Below are 24,514 nucleotides of genomic sequence, written 5' to 3' on the forward strand. Positions count from 1 at the left end.
AACTAGTTCTGCAATATATATGTTTATGAGTTGGTGGTGCCACAGTGTGAAATTTGAGCCCTGTATATATGAACACTTGGAAGGTTTGATATTGCTCTGACAGGATTCACAGGAATGCTTGATGCCTGCCTAGACTAATATTATATGGAAGGATAGTTTGGATTCATGTGCCTATATATTATAATATATATACATGTCTGTATGCCTGTGTTCAAGTGAATCTAAGACAATCGCAAGGTGATTTTTTGCGGGGTAAAGTTAAGTATAACAGTAAAGAAAAACACGGAAAGAATCAAGGGTGGCTTTGATTCATGTGCCTATATATTATATTTTTAAACTGATTGCATTTGAATTTACTGAATATTTTTTGCCATTTATCTCATCAAAGCATGAAATATTAGCATCATTTGGCCTCCAAAAATGCTCAGTATACATGGACCAACTTTTATCTTGTGCAAATTGTGGATGATACCAAGAAATTTCACTTTAGAAAGCCAAGAAATGATTTCTGAGTTTTCTCTGAAGATGAGTAGAGAGAGGGAAGGGAGTGCAATTATTGTTTCACAGGCAACACATTGTAAGCACAGTGATGAAAAGAATAGCATGGGACCATGGAACCAAATAATCTCGTGGGCAGGAGGGGCTAGAGGAGGTACTATAAAGCAAGTTTCTGGTCTTGTGGGGGTTCTTTTCAACATGCTAGAACATCATATATTGCTGGTGAAAGAAAAAAGAAATGGGCCCTAATGTTTTTTAATATTTGCTTTCCCTCCACACCATGTAATTGATACTGCTACCATTACTGTCTTTCATCTTATGAACATTTTAATAACTTTCACTTTCATGTCAACGATCCTCCCTCCTCCTTGTCCCATTAGAGAGATACAGATATCACTTGAATTGTTTTTCCTCCCCTTCCTTTCGTTTGGCCTACAAGAACTCAGGAAGAATGGCTTCCATTTGTGAACTATGATCTTAACCCCTCCTCTCCTTTTTCTTTTTCTTTCACTTCCAATGGCTCTCTGTTTGAATGGGGTTTAATATTCTTCTTCTTCTTTTTTCAAGTGCTAATTCATTGGAACCTTTAGAGGAATTCCATCAAGATTTTTAAAATCACGAGTTGACTTTTAAAATCTTATGATTTTACGAGTCAACATGTATCTAACGTGCAAAATCAGACTAAAAACTCGAAACTAGTAAAATTGGACTTCACTCGTGCAAAATCGATAAAATCAGTAAACTCTGTCTGATTTTACGAGTTTACTAAATTTATGATATAAACCAAGTCAGATCTAAATTTGACCTTAAAATGTTTGCTGACTAGTTTTACGAGATTGAACATATGTTTTAAACCGTGTATTGGATAAAGCTGAAATTTTACAGGAAAATATTAGATACATGAAAATATATTGTGGTAAAGTTTCAAGTTAAATGGAGTTAGGAAACATAATATTTCATAGGATCAAAGTTAGTAAACTAATATTGTTAAATATGTCAAACAAAACCTTCGTGTACTGTTTGGGACATATCTAGAGCTACCGAAAAGAAATTTTGCTTCGATTAAAGTTGAGATAGATATTAGACATCTAAATATTTCCAACTATATATCATAGATCCAATAATTCATCTAAACGAGAGAGAACGACATGTTTGAAATCAGGACTCAAATCTGCCAAGAATATGTAAAAATTAAAAATTCAGGCTACATGGAAGAATTTTAACATGAAGACTTTTTTCATTATTCTATTTATTTAATTAATTAATTTTAAATAATTATTTTTAATTTAATTTTTTTCCTGGCGCATTAGACATTGTTTAGGGGTTTGTTTCATTATTGAATTTATGTTAGTTAATTACTAATATAAACTCATTACCTTGCAACCCAAAAGGGGTCTATCAAGACTTATTGTGATGGGAACAACCAGGTTGTCACTAGATTTATGTGTGCTTCCTCTCTTTCAGTGATTTCTCTATGTTGAGAAATTTTGTTCTGAGACTTTATTTTTTCATGTCATTAATTTATTGATTCATACCATCTATCTCTCTCATTTTATTTAGATCACTCATTGATTATAATATTGTTGACTTATTTTATCAAATTTTAATGTTATTTAATTTCTTGACTAAAATTATCAATATATAATTAGTTTTAAAAAAATATTTACAATTTTATGATCCGAGTTTAGAATCCAAGTTTATATTGTATTTTTCATGTCGTGCTAAAAAAACCCTTTTTGACAACTTAAAGGCAAGCCTGTAGCTCTCCACTCGGGGCTGCACGAATTATGCCTCGGAAAGGAATGACACACATTACAAGAAGTAGTATTAAAAAAAAAAAAAAAAAAAAAAAAAAAAAAAAAAAAAAAAAAAAAAAAAGGACCGCTAGAACACATTACAAGAAGTGCATATATAATGTGCAAAAAATATTAAGATGTTTGTAAAACTTTTGATATCGCCAATTAAGCCATAGGTACTTCAAGTGAACTTTCTGATAATCAGCCATTGCATTGCATCCCATGATGCAGCATGCATGATCAACCCTTTTGATGCTTCTTTGGTGGGAAATGACCCACCATTATAGTGGCGCAAGGGAAGACTATCAGACACAGGGTTGTGAAATATGGGGACAGCAAGATGGGGTCCAAGGATTTCTGAACTTTGGTTTGAATGGTGTGGAATATCTCTCTTTTTGGCTGCCTTGGCGTTGTCTAGGGCATATACCATGTGAGTGGGTTTGTACTTGCTATTAATTATCAACAAGGTAGAAGACGATGTGATGGATCTCTCCTCCTCTCAGAGCTGGCTTAAGATTAGGGAAAATTTAATCTCGGATTTATATAGGAGAAAGAGATAAATACAAAAAAAAAAAAAATAGAAGATAAAACACATGATTCATCAAAAATTATATGAATATTTTTTTCTCTTTATATATATATATATATATATATATATATATATATTAAAGGGGGTTTATATATAAATATTTACTCATTGAGCATTATAAAATTTCTCTAAAATGAATGTAGACTGAAATTATAAATGAGTCGTTTTAAAATATTTTAAAAATATATATATTGTTTTTATGTTCTACAAGTGGGTGTGAACAATCTTCATACTTTGATTTTTTTATTAATTAATTAAAATAATCTTCACATCATAAAATATAATTAACAAATATATCTTATTTATTTTTTAAATTTTTTTATTAAATAAAAACCTTAAATTATTTTCCGAATGGCTCCTCGACTCTGGTCAGCTCTGCCTCCTCTCCTCCGTTCAAGCCTCGACAACTTATGCGAGCATAATTATTTCCTCCTTATTAGGGCATCTCTCTGTGAATTTGTTCATTAAATACAAGACACACCCCACTTTGTTTGACTATGTAGGTCCAAACTTACCTGACCATATTTTTGGATTCCCTACATTTATATATAAATTATATAAGATTTGGATTATGTTTTTTTTAGGGTAATTAGCTCCGCTTGTCTTTATATTTTTGGGATTGTATCCAATCTATTCTCACATCATGTGATTTATATGTGACAGCATTTTGATGTTGTTTGTTTTTGTGTTTTAAAAATATTTTTAAAATAAATAATTTTTTTTATTTTTTTTGCTTTAAATTTTGTATAGGTACGAGTTTGATAACTATTTCAATTAAACTCGGTAGGAACAATACATCTAAATATTATTATAATTATTGTGACAATATATACAAATAAGATTATGATAATATAATTAAATCGCCAAATAATTGATTATGTATGAATAATCGAATGATAAAAATTGTTTCACTCCTATAGAAACGGAGACATACGACTAGCTGAAACGAGACTTTAGGAGGCCAAGTTTTTTGAATTTGCAATCCCTTCATTTTCAATGTGTTTCCGACCCTCCAAAAAAATTATGAAAAACCTCAATTTAATCTCCAACTAATTACTATTTTATCAATATTATCTCAATGTAATTAATATTAAACAATGCCATCACTCCGGTCATTAACTGTTATTGGTAGTTAAGAAATTTCATTTAATTTGCAGACGATTGGACATAAATTTTAAGACTTTGTTTGTTTTATAAAACTATTTTTTAAATTTTTTTGTGATTTTCAGGAAAGGTGGTTAATAAAAAGTGATTTCCGGTCAAAAAAAAAAAACATTTCTAAAAAGAATATACTTTCCTTTTCTTTACAGAAAAAAATAAAATTAATAAAATAACTAAATTATATTTAAAATAAGATTTGTTAAACTAGTGTACAAGAGCTTTTTTGTATTCTCATCTTAGTTTCTAGTGGGAAAGTCATTTCACCATTTTTCTTGGGCTCAATTTTGAACAATATTGTTAAGGTTTTTTTAGTTTTTTGAGAGATTAAAAATCAGGAACTATAATTGACAAATGGGGAAAAACCAAGAATTAAAAAAAGGTTGTAGAATTCAAGGGAGGAAAGAGAAAAAAACAAAGAAAGAAAGAAAATTGGTCGTTGCTGTCATCACAAGGATCAAACGACACGTGTGGTTTATAATGGAAAAGGGAAGACCGGAACAGAACATGTGAAATGAAACCGGAACATTCCGGTCGAAATTTGGCTGAAAAATCCGAAACGGACCGAGATTTGAAATGAGATGAAAATTATTCCGTTTTGTTTCATTTTTTGAATTTGTATGAAATGTTTCGACTATTCCGAACGAAACGAAATGAAATTGACAACCTTGCATACAATTGATTGATGGAATGGCACCATGGTCTAATATTGTAAATTATGTTGGGGTAAAATTTATAAAATCAAAAGATTGAGACTGAGTTGGTAATAGGATACTACAATAGAGGTTAAATTGAGGGTTTTTTTTCTGTCCCGAAAATCATTTGTACGTAGTCAAATATTAAATCTTGACGAATTAATGGCTCAAGGAGTATGATGTTACAGGGTTAGACCCACTGCTACATGTACCCAATCCCTATCCTTGTGATCTCCTCAATTCTTTCATTCATGTTTGTAGTTGTGGTCAATTTACTTTTTATTGAAATTTATTTTGTTTTAAATTTATTTTTTAATATTTTAGATTGTTATGATATAATAATGTTAAAATTAAATTTTAAAAAATAAAAAAAAAATATTATTTTAATATTTTTTAAAATAAAAATTATTTTGAAAAGCAACATTTACCATGACCCCAAACATTAATATAAGTTTAAATATAACCCTAATAGTCATGAATTCGAGTTTCTTAATGGTTATTAAAGGTTTATATAATCGTTAATTTCAGAACTCATGAAATTAATCAAGATATATATATATATATATATATATATATATATATATATATATATATATATATATATATATATTGATCCCGATATTTCATATTAATAAAATAAAAATTTTAATGTAATTAGGTGAAGCTCGGCTATTTTCAAATCAAATCGAATTATATCATAGTATATGACATGTGGCATTATAACAGGTGAAGGTTACGAGACCTTGCCACATGTCAAGATCTTACTAGACTGTAGAGTTCCATGTCACACAAGTGATGTGGTGGGCCCTACTGTTGTCAGGTCTCCAAAGACAAAAGAAGCAGAAGGACATACAATGCAGACAAATGAAGGGCTAGCTAAAGTAGTATACCACCTTGGATAATTGGAATCAAAATCTAAGGTTATGGTTCCAAGTTGAGCATCTCCCCCTTTTTCTTTTTTCTTTTTTCTTTTTTAAATTTGTCTGTGGGATGCAAGGGAAAGAGACAATTGAGCCCAGCTGTCCCTAATCTCTGGACATATTTGTCATTTTATAGCATTAAAGTGCCATGTTCTTTTCTTCTGTTTGGTCAATTCCAGTTTTCTTTTTGCTTGTGATATGATAGCCCTTTAGGCTGCTGGGGTCTTCGCCATTCTTATCCCTCCCATGTCTACACTGCCTAGATTATGTTCTTTGGAATCATGTTAGCTCAGTCATAAATGAGCATCCCTGATTGTTTAACGTTTGATTTTGGCTATGATTAGAGCTTCAGGCCTCTTAACATAAATATTTGTTGTCTTCATCCTTTATAGAGGTTATTGGTCTAAAACCATTGATATAAAACCAAGCCGAGTTCAACTTGGGAAAAGGCTGGAAGTCGAATTATTCCGAGTCAACAGGAATGAACTTGCGAGATTAGTTAAGTTAGCTCGAGTTTTATAATTTGATTCAAAATCTTGCATAGGAGAAAGTAAGTTTCTAGTAGTTATTGGTCTAAAATCATTGACTTAAAACCATGCCAAACAAGGCTGGAAGTCGATGTAATCTGAGTTAACATAGATTAACCTACGAGATTAGTCCAAGCTAATGTATTAAGTTGTTCGAGTTTTATAATTAGTTTCAAAATCTCGAATTGGGGCAAGTGAGTTTTTGTTTTTTTTTTTTGGCTAAAACACACTTGCAATTTGAGCCAATATATATGCGATTTAAAGCACATCATAGATGCTAGAATCTTTGCAGACACCTGCAATTCTTTACAATGATAACCAAATGCCATTATACATTGCTTCTTTGGTGAATGGCCTAATTCTTATAAATGTGACATTGACGTTTGACTATTTTGATGCTTGTGTCCCTCTCAAATACATCATATACCCTTTTCTTACAAGGAACAATTACTACATTAATTAAGGCTTCTTCTAGGGCTGAAAATCAGCTCTCGTTTATTTAGTATGGGGATTTAATAATTTATAAGCTCGCACGATTATTGAAACATGCTCGAAATCTGGATTCCAAGATGATCATCGTAAATCTTCAATGGCCCTACAAAAGCCTATCCACCACCACATTCCATGCCCCATTTTATAAGCATGCTCAATGCACATACTAGCCAATGATAACCTTTCTTCTATTTGTTATTATTTTTTAAAAAACTTACTCATACCCATTTATACCGTTATGGATAAAAGGGAATTAATGATTTTATCACTAGAAAACATAGTAAGATTTTACTTCTTTCTCATTTTTAATCTCTGAAACAATATTGGTTTTTAAGAAATTGAATTTTTAATTGATTTGATCGGAGTTAGACCCAAATTAACAAGCCACTGGATTCACCCATAGTATCGGCCGACTCTTTTAACAAAGGATAGAAAGATAAGAGTGGGATGTCAGCTTTAGCTTTTAAAAGTTTCTCTTTTTTGAGTAGATTTTGGTTTGGAATGACAGTCTGCAGAAGGAAAAAGAAGACTCTCTGCGTGTGATTGTTAGATGATAGTGGTTGGCTATATGGAATATACAAAAGCAATCCTCTTAACATTTTGCAGCACAGAAGTGACTGGACATACAAAATACTTGACAAGCATCGGCATGAACGTATGGTAATATGAAAATGTTTAGTGCCAACACAGATACTAATAGGTTCATGGTCCTAACATGGTGGGTGACCAAGTCCACCACCACCACCATCAATTTTCTACCTCGAGATTCTCACAAAATGTTAAAATTTAAAGTCTTTAAAAATGGGTTTTAGGTCTCTTACTGTGTGGCCAAACCTAGAGAATGTAGGATTCCTCCATGTCTCAAGCAATACAATTTGATCACACAACCTTTACCCTCTTTCTCTTTCTGCCCCCTTTTTTTTTTTTTTTTTTTGTTGATAACCATGCATAACCTAGTAAAGTACACACAGACATGACAATACTCCTCCTGTTGTTGTATTTGTTTTAGGTACAAAGTACAACAACATTTGCATAACCCATCTCTAGGTAATAAGATGACTGATGACTCACTAACCCAGAAAGAATTTTGGTTTCACTATGCCTACAAACATTAAAAAATGTTTGATGTTTTGAAATAATTATAATTCCACTCATGCGTTGTTCCCTTTTAATTTGCTTGTTACAATTGTGGTGAGGAATATAAAATTCAATAGTATATATGCTTTCCAGGCCAATGCATGATTATCTCAGAAATGGGAATTTCCATTTCTCTCCTTCCCTTAAGAATATTGCCTAGATTTAATTACGTTTGGTGCGTTTAAATATATATATTGATTTCCTTAACCTATACTGACTCAATGACAAGCATGCTAATGCTAGTTCCCTTTATACAACCAAAAAACTGGTTCTTTTCTTGGTTCTGACACAAGCAAGATTTTGGTGAATGGATTTCTGGCTTGTAAAGCAGGGAGTGGGTTCTAATCTAAGGATTACCTTGAGCAAAAGTAATCCGATTTGAAAGTTGCTTTTACTAGTAGCTAAAACAGTTGCTATTAGCTGAAAAATTTAGCTTTTCTTTTTTGGTTTGTGGTTCTTGCGCGCTTCATGACTTCAATGGCAATGAGGATAAGAGAAGTTGGTCTCCATTTTGTGGTTTTCTTGTGGTTTTCGACCACTGCAAATGGATTGTTGTCTCCTAAAGGAGTAAATTATGAAGGTAACTTCAAGATTCTTTCTTTTTTTCTTCAGCTTCAAATATGAAGAAAAATGGAAGGTTTTATTTATTTATTTTGACGATGGTGTCTATATTTCAGTTCAAGCTTTAATCGGAATAAAAGCTTCTTTACATGATCCTCATGGGGTTCTTGATAATTGGGATGGAGATGCTGTTGATCCATGTAGCTGGACCATGGTAACTTGCTCTCCTGAGAGTCTTGTCATTGGCCTGTAAGTCCTCTACAATCTTGTATTTTCATAGTACAAAAATTTCAAGACATATATAGCATGAATGTTAAGAAACCAATATGAATTAGCTGTAAGGAAACAACAAACGATCATTTATTGAGGTTGCTGAAATTGTCTTGTTGCAGGGGAACTCCTAGCCAGAATTTATCTGGAACTCTTTCTCCAACTATTGGCAACTTGACAAATCTTCAGACTGTGTGAGTAATCAGAAACAAATGGACATTTCTAAAGTTTGAAGAGTGTTCCTTATATGTCACTGGTCTTAACTTTTGGAATGTTATATGTATTTTCAGGCTCCTGCAAAGCAATAATATCACAGGAACAATTCCTGCAGAAATAGCACGGCTCTCAAAGCTTCACACACTTGATCTTTCTGATAATTTCTTTACTGGGAAAATTCCTTCCTCTTTAGGCCATCTGAGGAGTCTAGAATACATGTGAGTTTGAAATTTTGCAATCACAATATCAAGCTCAAGTACTTTGCTGTTGCATCTTGAAGAATCTCTGTCCTTCGGATCTAATTTTAATTTGGGTTGTTTGAACTGGATTAGGAGGCTAAATAATAACAGTCTCTCTGGAGAATTCCCATTGTCATTGGCTAACATGACCCAGCTTGTGTTACTGTATGTATCTTGACCCTATTCTTGTAAACCAGAGATTTATAACCTGATTAAAATGTGTTCTCAGAAGTGTTTTTGTCTGTGGATTTCAGTGACTTGTCATTCAATAACCTGAGTGGCCCTGTACCAAGATTTCCTACCAAAACATTCAGGTAAATCTCCCCACTCTTCCTCTCGCTTTCTCAGAATAGTGAATTTGAAGGCCAACTTTGAATGTATCTTCTGTTGCATTTCTTTTTCTCGCAGCATTGCTGGAAACCCTCTAATCTGCCCAACAGGTTCTGAACCAGAATGCTTTGGGACAACACTAATGCCAATGTCCATGAACTTGAATAGCACACAAAGTAAGGAAACTGGAATTTTCTATCCTGATTCAGTGATGCTCGATTCATAACTTGCTACTTGCTTTGGATTGCTCCTCATAGTAATCTCATCACATCTTAAGCAGCTCTACCTTCAAACAAACCAAAGAGTCACAAAATAGCTGTTGCATTTGGCTCAAGCGTTGGTTCTGCCTCACTTATCATTCTTGTGTTTGGATTATTTTTGTGGTGGAGGCGAAGGCACAATCAACCGACGTTTTTCGATGTTAAAGGTGTGTAACATATATAACCCTTCAATTTCACTTATTACTTGCTATGGTAATTAGTCCTTATAGTAATCAATGATGCAACTCCGTGGCTCATCAGATCGCCAGCATGAGGAAGTTTCTCTTGGAAACTTGAGGAGGTTCCAGTTTAGGGAACTTCAGATTTCGACAAACAATTTTAGCAATAAGAACATACTTGGAAAGGGAGGTTTTGGCATTGTGTACAAAGGGATTCTCCATGATGGGACTGTTGTAGCTGTCAAGAGGCTTAAAGATGGAAATGCCATTGGAGGAGAGATTCAATTCCAAACTGAAGTTGAGATGATCAGCTTAGCAGTGCACCGGAACCTCCTTAGGCTCTATGGATTTTGTATGACACCAACAGAAAGACTTCTAGTTTATCCATACATGTCCAATGGCAGCGTAGCTTTGCGTCTCAAAGGTAGTATAATTTGATTTCTGTTGCTAAGATTGTCAATACCACTAACCTAAATTGGTAAAGTGAATATTTTGAGTAGCTAAACTGATGGTCCTTATTATTTGTGGCAGGCAAACCAGTCTTGGATTGGGGCACCAGGAAGAGAATTGCTCTAGGAGCTGCGAGGGGACTATTGTACCTCCATGAGCAGTGTGATCCAAAGATAATCCACAGGGATGTTAAGGCTGCAAATATATTGCTTGATGATTATTGTGAGGCTGTAGTAGGTGATTTTGGGTTGGCAAAGCTTTTAGATCACCAAGATTCACATGTCACGACTGCTGTCAGAGGCACCGTTGGGCATATAGCACCTGAATATCTTTCAACTGGTCAATCCTCGGAGAAAACTGATGTTTTTGGATTCGGAATTCTGCTTCTTGAATTAATCACAGGCCAAAGAGCAATAGAATTTGGCAAGGCAGCGAACCAGAAAGGAGCCATGCTAGACTGGGTGAGTACAATCTACTTATAATCATGCTGCCTCTGGGTGCTTTAGAAACCTTTGTTCTACCGTCTGGAATTCAGTTCTCTGACAATTGTTGATTATGATTGCAGGTAAAGAAAATTCATCAGGAGAAAAAGCTTGAAATGCTTGTAGACAAGGATATAAAGGGAAATTATGATAGAATTGAGCTTGAAGAAATGGTACAAGTTGCCCTCTTGAGCACCCAATACCTTCCTAGCCATAGACCCAAAATGTCTGAAGTAGTCAGAATGCTTGAAGGAGATGGTCTTGCAGAGAGATGGGAAGCTTCTCAAAGAGCAGAAGCAACTAAGTCCAAACCCCACGAGTTCTCCTCGTCGGATCGATATTCTGATCTCACTGATGACTCTTCATTACTAGTCCAGGCAATGGAGCTCTCTGGTCCAAGGTGAATTCCTTACAAATTTTTTTTAATATATATATTTCCCTTTCTTTTCTTTTTCTATTTTGAAGAGACTTAGAATGGAAGATCAAGTTATAGGAGAAGCTGTTTTGTGATAGTATTTTAATGATTGAGGGTTCTTTCGTTGTATTATAGTAGTATAATCGAAGCTCCAAAGGGCTTTGATGTTTTCATCAAATTGTACAGATCCTGTATTGAGAAACTGACACTACTGAAAAATCCATGTATTTGTATCGCCACCGAGTGACAATTCTATGAGGATCCAATTTAGTTTGTGAGTTAATTTTGTTCATTATATATATATGAATGAAATGGATGTAGAACAGTGTTATCAAAAGGTAATTTAAATGTTTCAAAAGAAGCCTTTAATGAGGCAAGGCTCCCTCCCTTTCCTACAAGATCAACATTACTTTCTGCATCGCCGCCAACAATTTCTGCTTCACTCTCTGTGTCTGAATCATAAGACACATCCAATTCCTCATTAAAATCTTGCAATCTTCATCATTAGAGTCAAAACTGTCAGTTTGCTGGTTACTGTAATTGCCCTGAATCTCACATGCCTCATTATTTCAAACATTGTGGTGACCTCTTCCCAACGTTCTGTTTGCCATTACGAGGGATCAACCTCCTTGAAGCTTACGTAACTTCTGGCACAAGAACTCCACTTCTCTCTGCCCTATGACAAAGGACAAGTATGCCTCCTGTTGTTGTTCGGTTATTTTAAATTGTCTGGCACTCACTTCGATGACAGGAGGACGAGTTTTTGCATCTTGAGAAAGCAATTCAGGATGTGAGGAATCGGCAGGCAGCTCGGCTTAATTCATGCTGATACATGGTAGAAGAATTATTAAGAAGATCAAATTTCCAGGAACAAATACCAGAAACATAATTCTGCAGAAAAGAAGAAGTAGAGCCCAAGAGTTCCATTCAGGAACTAAACTAGCAGTTCTTCTCTAAAAATCCATCCTTGCCTTCTTTTTTTATATTCTCTCATATGCTCCTTTTGGTCAGAATCTGTAGAGCCCAACTATACATTTCAACCATAGATTCAGACAACTGAGCAAGACATTGACATGAAAACATCCTAGAAGCCCAAACATATAATAGAAAAAACTCTTAATTCTTGACGGCAACCTAGTAAAGGAACTGGGAACATAATGTCATAACTAGAAAACCTTAAGAATTTGATGGAAAAAAAAAGTTGGGCAAACTAAGGCCCCTTTTTTTGGTGCCTGGGTTAAACATAGGCTTTTCACAAAATTGTTGTTATAAAACACACAAGTATTTGAAATATGGGAAGAATAAAACTATAATAACTTCAAAAACTACTAAAATCATAGTGTGCAAGCTTGTGCAAAGGCTTAATAGATTATCCGAGAAGCAACCCATTTTTGTTTTTTAACTGGGATACTAAAATCATAGACTTGTAGCATTGATTCTACAAAACAAAAAGAAGATGGCATACGGTAGTCTTTGTCGGTTGTACAAGAATGTCCTTGTGTGACAAGCAGTGGCATATATGTATAATTATACGATGGGCCCACACCAAGCCATGGACGGATCGATCATTTTTCAGGCAATGTTAAAAGAACTAATTTTAACCTTCTTGATATTAACAAACACATAGCCGATATAAAGATCGATGAGAGACAATCATGTAGGAAATCAATGTCTTTATGCATTCATTCTCGTAATTTATTTTTATTTTATTTTATTTATTTTTTGCAATAAAGAAACATGGCAGCCATGTTGAAAAATATGGGATTTTTTAGACATGCGTTTGCATATCTTTTATAGTCAAGTTTTGTATCCTTTCAGAAGCCAATTCAATAACACTAGATCTCTTCGTTTAAGGGTCAACTATAATTTTAGCCATGCATATTGTAGTAGCTAAGAATAGATCTTTAAAATATCTCCCCTTGTATCTATATATTTTATAATTTGGTTCAAAGGAAATATTGAATTCAAAAATAAAATTTTACTAAATTTAACATGATATCAGAGCAATGATTTTATGCTTCCTATGACATGACCAAGAAAGGAAACCAAACAACCCAAACTCCATGACTAATTCCACAAATTGATACAATTACCAAACACTTCCACATATTTCATTCTTGACAACCTCATGACCAAGATGATTGAGGTTTTGACAAAAGCTCAGGCTACATCACAATCACCTATCATTGATTCCTCTACAACACTGATCAGCATCAAGTTGGATTGATCCAACTATGCCCTATGGTCACTTATCATTGATTCCTCTACAATACTGATTAACATCAAGTTGGATTGATCCAACTATGCCCTATGGTCCTAGGACGCTGAGATGTACATCTCATGCAAGGACAAACTAGGATATATTAATGAAGACTTACCTCAGCCACTTGAAACAGACTCGGCATTCTGTAAATGGCGTACTGAGAATTCCATAATGAAAGGATGGTTGATCAATTCAATGGATCAATCACTTGTCATAATTTTCATTCGCTTTCCAACAGCCAAACATGTTTGGAACTCCATTGCTACTATATATTTTAATGGAACTAATACTACACAAGTTTATGACCTTTGATGTAGGGTAACTTGGATGCGGTAGAGGGGAGGATCAATTGAAAAATAATATAATGATTTACAAGGGTTGTGGCATGAGATAGATTTTCGATGCCCTAACCCCATAGATTGTGCAACAAATATAAAAAATATAACTTTTTGCTACAAGAGGAAAAATATTATATTTTCTTGGATGGATTGGATGACCGACTCAATAATAGTCAGAGTGATATATTCCAACTAAAACCATTTACCATAATTAAGTAGGCTTATGCTCATGTTTAGAGGGAAGACACTCGTCAAGGTGTAATGACATCAAGGACAAAAATTATAACCAGCGGTGCTATTATGGCTACCAAAGGCTAGAAATTTGTCCAATTACCAACACTAGTGATAAGGAAACACAAGTCATCCTCCAAGTCGAAGGGCCCATCTGATGGAGGAAAGTGCACACATTGTGGAAACACTAAACACACTCGTGAAACATGCTTCAAGTTGAATAGGTATCTTGAATGGTGGCATTAATTATAAGCTATGAAGAAAAGAGACACCACAACACTTGAGGAAGGCATTGTTAAAGCTACATTAGTTAAAACCATAGTTATTAAACCCGGCCCGGCCCGGCGGGTCGACCTGGTGGCTGGACCGGTCCGGGTTTAACAAAAGACCGGCTGTGGCAACAGCCCGGACAAACCCGGGCGACCCGGTTGGTTGGCCCGCGACCCGGGCGAACCCGGACGAAACCCGGTTTTTTTTTTTTTTTTTTTTTTTTTTCAAATGTGGGATTTGAAACACATTAGTATATATACTCTATGTTTCCAAGAAAAAAACCATGTCTTTTCAATGTGGGATAAAAAACCTTTTGGTTTAAATACTTCAACTTAAAAGGATAACATAGTATCTTTTCAATGTGGGGTTTGAAGCCCTTTCATATATATACACTATGTTCCCATGAAAAAAACCATGTTTTTTCAATGTGGGATAAAAAATCTTTTGGTTTAAATACTTCAACTTAAAAGGATAACATAGTATTTTTTCAATGTGGGGTTTGAAGCCCTTTCATATATATACACTATGTTCCCATGAAAAAAACCATGTCTTTTCAATGTGGGATAAAAAACCTTTTGGTTTAAATACTTCAACTTAAAAGGATAACATAGTATCTTTTCAATGTGGGGTTTGAAGCCCTTTCATATATATACACTATGTTCCCATGAAAAAAACCATGTTTTTTCAATGTGGGATAAAAAACCTTTTGGTTTAAATACTTCAACTTAAAAGGATAACATAGTATCTTTTCAATATGGGATTTGAAGCCCTTTCATATATATACTCCATGTTCCCATGAAAAAAGTTATGTTTTTTCAATGTGGGATTTGAAACCCATTAGTATATATACTCTATGTTTCCAAGGAAAAAGTTATGTTTTTTCAATGTGGGATAAAAAACTTTTTTAGTTTAAATACTTTAACTTAAAAGCTTAACATAATATCTTTTTAATGTAGGATAAAAAAATTTTAAAATATTCTTTTAAACTTTATAATATGTATAATCTATATTTACATGGATTTTTTCATATGAAATATTAAAACTTTATTTTTTTTTAAATTTTTCCGGGTTAATCCGGGTTGACCCGAGTTGACCCGGGTTGACCCCTGAAACCCGAGACCCGGCCCCTTGGCCGGGTCAACCCCCGGGCCGGGTTTAATAACTATGGTTAAAACAAAGCCTCAACTCTCACTTATCCCTATGACCGATTTCTCCACCTCTGTGGAACAATGTTACTTAGGATAAGGTTTCTGTATTTTTAATTCTCAGGATGCAAGTGTATGGATTATTTACCTTTGAAGCTATATACCACATGGCTTTTGATCCTAAGGACTTCTCATATACAACTCAACCACGAAGGACTTGTATTGTGAATGCAAATAGAGTTGCTTATCTAATCATAGGAGATGGAACAATGTTATAATCACCCTCACTCTTTTTATCCTATAATATTCTTATTCCTTCATTATCAAACAAATTAATGTCTATAAGTCGTGACATTAAAGAACTCAATTGTGTGGTATTGATCTATTCTAGTTTTTGTTTCCTTCAAGATGTTCTCAGTAAGGAGATTATTAGGCGTGGTACTAAAAGAGGAGGTTATACTACTTAGATGGTTTCAACAGAGGGATAACACATCACGTACATCACCACATCAATAGCAAATAAAGGGAATTATGGTTATGGCATTGTCACTTGGGGCATCCATCATTCAAATATTCAAGACATTTATTTCTAAATTTATTCTTATAATTAACAAATGTTAAGTTTAATTATGATACACAAAACCCATTATTATGCAAGTTTGAATAAAAGTATTATTCCTTTTGCTCTAATACATTCTGATGTATGGGGACCTCTCCTACGAACTACTATATCTAGTTATCATTGGTTTATAATATTTGTCAATGATTACACTCGAATGACATGGCTTTACCTAATGAAGATAAAAGATAAGGTGTTTCCAATTTTCCAAGCTTTCCATGCCATGATTAAAAATCAATTTTCAACCAAGATTCAAGTTCTTTCGTCAGATAATGGAGGGAAGTTTATCAACCATCATTTCAATGCATATTTTAAGCAACAAGGTCTCCTCCATAAAACCTCATGTGCTCAAACCCCATAGTAAAACAACGTCGCCAAACAAAAAAATCATCATATCTTGGAGATAACCCATGCTCTTTTTCATGGCACAAATGTTCTAACTCGCTGTTGGGATGACACTATAAGTGGAGTTGTATACTTGCTCAATTGAATTCCCTCTAAAGTCTTGCACTTTAAAACTTCTTTGTAAGTGCTCTTTTCTCATGTTTCTTTACCTATTATGTTAATGCTCCAACCTTGGGTGTTTGGGTATGTGGTTTTTATTCACCTTCATAAAAATTAACATTCCAAACTTGATCTATATGTTGTTAGATGTTTGTTCCTGGTCTATAGACTACATTAAAAGGCTATAAATGCTTCGATCCTACTACTAATAGACTTTATACTACCATGGATGCTTCTTTTATTGAATTTGAGCATTTTTATTCTCATATGGTATCTAATTCAGTCCTTCAAGAAGAGTCTATGAATGAAGAGTTGAATTGGTACATGATGGCTCTAACTACAACCATGACTCCTCTACTACTGTTGACAATCTAGTAGCTTCAACCAATGATGATAATCCAGCTCTTGGTCCAATCATGGCTTTAACTATAACCACAACTCCACTTACTATTGACAATTTAGTAGCTTCAGCCACTAGACAAACTATAGAGCATGGAACCAAAGTTGATGGAATACATCATAGTGAAGAGGTCATGATTAATAGAGAGCTTATAAATCAAGAAGCTCAAGAATCCCCTCTCTTTATAATACTTGAATCTCAACTAAGAACAATCCTAAGGTAAGCTCTCCTTCCACTCCTCAATTTACTACTAACTTGAATGCTATTGTGGAATATATGTTGCCTTTCAGACACAACCAAGGAAAGCCACATAACAGGTACTTTCCTGGTATAGAAAAAAAAGGTCCAAATACCCTATTAGTAATTATGTGTTTACTCAACATTTATCTAATCCTATTAGGACCTTCATAGAAACATTATCTAATCTTATTAGGACCTTTATAGAAACATTATCTTACTATCACATCCAAATAATATGGAGGAAGCCTTAATCAATTCTAAATGGGCATAAGATAAACAAGAGGAGATGAAAGCTTTACAGAAAATTACTCATAGAGGTTGAAACAACAACTTGAAGGGAAGAAGACAATGAGGTGCATATGAGTGTTCTTAATTAAATACAAAGCTAATGGATCCATTAACTAATACAAGGCAAGGTTGTTGGTGAAGAGATTCACTCAGACATACGATATTAATTATATGAAGACTTTCTCACTAGTTACTAAACTAAATATTATTAGAGTTTTGCTATCTCTTGCAGTGAATTTAAATTGGCCATTACTCCAGCTCAACATAAAGAATGCCTTTCTCCATGATGATCTTTAATCCTACTAAAGTTATTGGTGTTCGTATATTAAACCAAAACTTTTATTATAAAATCAAAGATACTACACACACAATATTATATAAACTCTTAAAAAAGTTTATAATTGTTTAACACTTATTATGACCATGTATTAAAATCTTATTTTCATAAATATTTACAAGAGAAAACCCTAACTCTTGTAAAAAACGACATCACTTCTATATTTATATAAATGGAATCATACATGTATTTATTAGATTAAACACGAACTTTAAATTTCATTAAGAGCCATCACTCATCCTCTTTTATGTAATAGAATGCACTAAATATTATCATAATAGGGTCCAAAAATAATTATCAGTATCCAACAGATACTAAATAGTAACTTGCTATTACTTATTAAACTTAGAGATAGGCTTTTTTCTAATCCAAAGTTCTCATTATCAATATCTTTAATAACGGGTTTCAATCTCATTCCACTAGTTTTTTTCCTTATCATGTTTCTAGATAGTCTTTTTATGAGTAGATCCACTAAATTATTCACAGACTTCACATAGACAATGATGATTACCCCATTTGTAATCAACTTTCGAACATATCCATGTCGAATACTTATATGACTTGATTTACCAGTATAAATATTATTGTAAGCTCGAGACATAGTTGTTTTACTATCGTATTGTAAAGATATAGCTGACATAGGTTGTGGTCATAACTTGATATCTAACAATAGATTTCTTATAATTATCCATTATGCTTTTTTACCTGCAGCAGTCATAGCAATAAATTTTGATTCCATAGTAGAATGAGAGATGCACGTTTGTTTCTTATATGCCTAAGATATTGCACCTTAACCAAGTGAGAAAATCCATCATAATATGGATTTATTATCACTCGAACTAGTTAACCAACCTACATCACAATATCCTTCCAATACAGCTGAAAAAATAGAATAAAACAAGCCCAAATTGATCATTCTTTTGAGATAATCAAAGACTCTTGCAATAACATTTTAATTATTTGTATTTGACTTGCTTGTATATCTTGATAACTTGCATATAGTAAAAGAATATATTCAATTTTGTACAATGCATAACATATATAATATTTTTAATGACACCAACATATTCTAGTGGTACTATTATTTTATCACAATTATCGTTTAACTTCACATTAGAGTCAAATATGGGTATTTGTCTCCTTTATAATAAGATGTTTAAACTTATCAAGCATTTTCTCAATATAATGTGACTAATTAAATGTATAGCCACTACTATGTTTTTTAACTTTGATACTTAAAATTATATCCACTTCATTAAGATCTTTCATTTTAAAAATAAAAGTAAGATACCTTTTGGTTTCAACTATTCCAATCATATCGGTGCTAAAGATTTTCTCATTTTCAGGAAGTATAAAACCCTCGAGTGGCTCCATATACACTTTCTCATTTAAATCTTCATTTAAAAAAGTCGACTTAACATCCATTAATGAACATATAATTTATAAACTGATGCTAAAGCAAATAAAACTTAGAGGCATGAAAATACTATCTTTAAGGTGTTTATTTGTCCCACACAGAAACAACATATCTAGGATACAACTAAGCCCTCTAAACCTCTAAAAGAACAAGAAGAAAAGATAATGGAAATAAAATATGTTTTTTGTATGTTTTTTTCTTTATGTAGTAACAGATTTATATATACTTGAAAATAGGTATGGATTAAATAACCCATTACAAGTATGAATTAATTACGCTAAAAATAGCTAAGAATGAACACTTTGTTGACAAATCTACCAAAACAGTAACAACAACTTCAACTAATTTAAATAATATGTAACTGAACTTCGATTGACCTAAATTTATAACACAATATAATCTCATGTGTTTAGTATCTTCCTGTAAATTTTTACCTCAATTTGATATATGATTTGAGAGATATATTTGGTCTCGCAAAACTAATCAGTAGGCATTTTATTGCAAAATTTGGATCTAATTTAGTTCGTATTATATTTTTTAGGGTTGTCATGGATGAAAACTACACCGACAGTAACCCTTTTTCTCCCTCCTTGTTTTTTTCTAACTTTTTCAACCAATCTAGATGATAATTATGGATTATTTTTGTATGATCTAACATTCATGGTTTTATTCAGTTTTTTCTGTTTGATAATTTTTTTTTATTTGTATATATAGATTTATTCAAGGATACATGATAAATCAAAGAACACATTACTATTATGTTGGGGTTAAAAGTTACAAAATTATTGGACCTCTTTATGAAAAAGGGATTTGATATTTGATATTTGATCTCAATCTTGATTCTTTTATTAATAATGCTTGTTAGTGCGGCCATTTCTTTTATTAATAAATGGTGACAAGAAGTTTTTCGAATTGAAATAGATATGAAAAAGTTTAATTATGGACAACTTAAAACAAGAAGTTTTTTAAAAACTCATTAAAAAATTCCTAATTTAAAGAGGACGAGATGCTACTAAATTTTAATAAATTACTATTTAATTATTGAGTATGTTCACATTTCCATTGAATTCAGGTTTCATGATATCTTTATTTGAGTCTTATAAGAAATGCAATGACGATGTGTATGTGTGTGTGTATAAAATTCATTTTAAAACATTCATTATTTAGGATTAGGAAAATAAATACCAAATTGAAGCATCATCAAGAACAAGAAAAACCTTTAGGATTCAATCTCTATGAGCTTATTGAGCAAAATTATTGCAAGTAAATTCTGCCTTGAAAACCTATCCTTTATTTTTGAGTAGACATATTTCTTTTTTCCTCTCCATTTCCACGTTATTAATAACATCAATATCAGAAGATCACAACAATGTGATCACTCTCTTATGGCTAAACATACATTTTTCTTGTGAAGTGTTGAGCCTTCGAAAAACTTCAGTGCTTATCCCCTACCATTGCATATTGATAATTACATGCTAAAAGTTAAGTTTTCATTCCAATACCTCAACTCTTGTCATGTGGTGTTCACTTTTAGTATGTACATTATTTTCCACATGTTTACATGATGTATCACTCAATTACCGAGAACTAAATTCCTCTTTTATTTTTTCAGAAGCCTCAATTTAACCCCTAGGATTATAATCCACATCTTAATTAAACTCATCTTCTTCTTTTTTAAACTCAATTGATCTCTAGAGTTTTCAAAAATTCACAACCATGTTTTTGATCCAAATTGTGCACAAATTTGTAACAAATCACTTTTAAGTCTCTCTAAAACAATATAATTTCTCATGCATAAATGTAGATTTTGGATACAATATACTATGAAATGCCAACAAAAGTACCCAATTGAAAAAAAAAATTAAACATTTTTGGGAGTTAAATTGAGACAAAAAGTAAACATGTTTTACTTTGGATAATATTTTAGTATGAAAAAGGTAATAGATTTCATAAATTCCATGCTTAGCTAACAATTACATGGAATAAATTAAGAGTTCATCTCATAAATTTCTACTCCCCGTTTACCATTAGGTTTCAAGGCATACTTCATCAGTATTGGATTGGTCTTGGTGCCTATCAACAATAAATGATAAAAACATGACCATGGATGAATTTATTGGTGGCATACATAAAAAATTCCTTAGTGATTAGGTCTATTACTAGTCTCATGCAAGATAAAAATACCTCTAAATGAAGCATTGCTCTTTCAAGCTTCATGATTTAGAGAAATATTATTATGAAATGTCCAATAAATACTATGTAATAAGTGGATATGTCAACCTCGAACAATCCCTTTTGAATTCTCTCTTAGATACTCTCAGTAAAGAAACATAGAAATCTTTGCTCTTAATGTCCAATTAGCCTTTGTCATTCTTGAACAATTTATTTGAGATGGCTATCAAATGTCTTAAGAGTTTGCATAACCATATGAAGATATACAACAACTTGATCATCTTAAAATTGAAAATTCTTATAAAAAAGCAAACCTCCAAATTGGTTGTAAAAAACAATGCTCTTGAGACTGTAGAAAGAAGTATCATCTAAGCATTCATCCCATTTAAGTAAATTTAAGCAGAAATACAATTAAAAAAATAGCAATTCTTTAAAAGAAAAGCTAGACATGGAAAGAAAAAGTCAAATCAATGTTTTATATATGAAAAGAGAAAGGTCATTTTTCCAAGTCATGTTTGTAGCAGGAAAAACAAGGCAAGATCCTCAAAAGAATTTCTATTCTTTTTTACATTGATTCAGATATAGATATTGAATCATTGTTTGAAAAAGAAGATGCAGCTTCATCAAAATCCACTTTTGATATTTTTGCAACATGCCTAACTTCTTTAGAAAAAAATCAAGTTCTCATTGAGAAATATGCAAAGCCCATTCAGGTTATTGCATTCTTTGACATTGGTGCAACAGGCTCTATAACCAAACCTTTGGTTCTTTGTCCTCACTATTAGGAGGAAACATACAAGGTACTTTAAGCTACAAATGGTGAAATTTTCATCATCAATGAAATATCAAAACCTATTCTCATCAAAGTCTTTCTTGAATACTCGGTTACTTATATACTTTTTGGCTCTCATCTTCCAACCAAAGATCTTCTCATAAGGTTCGATATCATCCAATAATTCAATAAAGTACATTGAGGTGCTTCTGGTCTTCTTTATAAAAGTCATACTCTACATGAATTCCTAATTTATTCTTAATAGAAAGATTTAAAGCCTTCACCTCGTAGATTATCCAAACTTCTTGTGCAAATTCTCACTCAAAATTTCTTTAAAAGTGTCCTAAGCCTCTAAGGACTAATCCAAAATTCTTTATTACCTTGCCAATCAAAAGGAATGAAAACATCAATCAAACAAAACTCAATGGAGAATAACTTCAGATCATAAGAATATTGCTCCTCAGGAACTAGTAGAACTAAAAAAACACAATATCATCGAAGACCCAAATTCCTAGTAGGTATGTTAAGCCTTCTATATCAATAATTGAGCAGAACAAGTGAGAGGAAAATCAAGATTTAGTATTGACTACAAGCCCCTCAATGCCTTTCTTTTCAATCTCAAATTTTCTTTTTTATAAAAATAAATTCTTCTTTAGAAATTGCCAAATGCTACCATCTTTTTTAAATTTGATCTAAAGTTTGGGTTCTAATAGCTAGGCATCCAACCAAGTGACCAACATAAAACTACCTTTTATGTACCAAATAGTCACCACTAGTGGATAATAATGCCTTTCAGATTGAAAAACACCTTTTTAAAATTCCAAAAAGCAATGACAAAGATTTTCCAACTAATCATTCATTCAATAGTTGTTTACATAAATGACATATTATTATTCTCATCCTCTTCATAATGCGCTTCTACACTAGTTTCATACCATCATTCAGCATTATGTTATTATGCTTTCTCATAAGAAAATGCAAATTGACAGGCCCTTCATTAAATGTTTTAGGCCTTCACATCAAAGAAGGCGAGATAGTGCTTCAACCATATATAACTAAAGCTTTGCTAGACTTCTATATTCATAATCTTAAAAAAAAAGTGTAACAATTTATGGGTATTGCTAACTATATTATTTTTATTTCATTCCTTATATTTTCCAACACAAAAACATATAGTCCTATTTGCTTATAAGGGAATTCTTGTAGTGGTCCACTATTCATACCAATGCACTTCAACAACTTGAAACAACTAGCTCAATAACTTCCACCCTTATAGGTCATTTCTAATGGAAAAGAATCTTGCAAATGGATGCTAGCAATCATTTTTGGGATGTAGTCTAATAAAGAAAAAGAATGGTTAGTATAGAATCTATGGTGCAAGAGTGTAGCTTTCAAGAACTCTAACTTTCACTATCATTTCACTTTCAAAGAAATGCTAGCAGTCAAACGAGGAATTGAAGAGTTTGAATCCCACATTGAGCATGACACCACTTTCATATTGAAATGTATATGTCAAGTTTCTTAAAAATACTAAAAACCAAGCAAAAGTTCCTCCCTCAATCACAATTGCTCTAATAGAAACAATGGTTTGACATATATTAGTTTGAAATTAAACATGACAAAGAAATATATAAATTTCTTCCTGACCTATTATCTAAAACTCCCATAAATCCTAACATAAAATCTATTATTTTTCTCATGTTTTATTTTGAGTCATCCAGTCCATCCTCTCTCATGATGAAAAAAATCCTCATTCTTGATAAGTATTTAATGGATCGCTTTTTGTCACTCTTTAACAAATCCATTCTATTCTCCTTTGTAAATATGTTCTCAGTAGTTGTAATTTTTAGCCTCCTATCATATACTTCACTTATCCCTTTCTTACTTTATTCTCTCTGCAAAATCACTTCTTGTTTACATAACCTGTATTGTTATTTTAGATTTACCTATCCCATATATACAAGATTGGTTGTATATTTTCTAAGCAAAATCTTTTAGCTTTTCTTTTTCAATATCAGCTAGCTCATTTTAGACCTGATGACCCTCTTGTTCTAAAAACAAATGGTTCAAAAAATTTGACTCCATTAAGAATCAACAACAAGCGATCTCTCAAATAAACAATTATAAGACTATAACATATTCAATCATAGATGTCATAATTATAATTGTGTTCAAATGCCTCAGATGACATATATACAATGGCATCATTTAGTTTATCACATAGCTTTACTCAACCAACTAGACACCACCTGATGTGGACACCTCCCAGGATACGCTAAAATCAAATTTGAATGGTTTCCAACT

At 32.6% G+C, this 24,514-nt stretch overlaps 1 protein-coding gene across 2 annotated transcripts; it reads left to right on the plus strand.

The window, feature by feature from the left end:
- Positions 1–7,695: 7,695 nt before the first annotated feature.
- LOC7468388 (protein NSP-INTERACTING KINASE 1) lies at positions 7,696–11,497 on the plus strand. 2 transcript variants are annotated; one of them, XM_002305270.4, is made up of 11 exons: positions 7,696–8,392; positions 8,490–8,622; positions 8,766–8,837; positions 8,934–9,077; positions 9,192–9,263; positions 9,353–9,412; positions 9,507–9,604; positions 9,706–9,855; positions 9,950–10,291; positions 10,399–10,778; positions 10,883–11,497. In XM_002305270.4, exons 1-11 carry the CDS (start codon positions 8,281–8,283, stop codon positions 11,201–11,203), a joined length of 1,884 nt encoding a protein of 627 aa, XP_002305306.3. In that variant the 5' UTR covers positions 7,696–8,280; the 3' UTR covers positions 11,204–11,497. The 2 variants fall into 2 exon arrangements, with proteins under 2 accessions (XP_002305306.3, XP_006384231.2); XM_006384169.3 differs by having other exon boundaries at positions 7,701–8,392; positions 9,709–9,855.
- Positions 11,498–24,514: the final 13,017 nt, after the last annotated feature.

Source organism: Populus trichocarpa, chromosome 4, assembly GCF_000002775.5.
Source record: "Populus trichocarpa isolate Nisqually-1 chromosome 4, P.trichocarpa_v4.1, whole genome shotgun sequence".
In the NCBI taxonomy this organism is placed as follows: Eukaryota; Viridiplantae; Streptophyta; class Magnoliopsida; order Malpighiales; family Salicaceae; genus Populus; species Populus trichocarpa.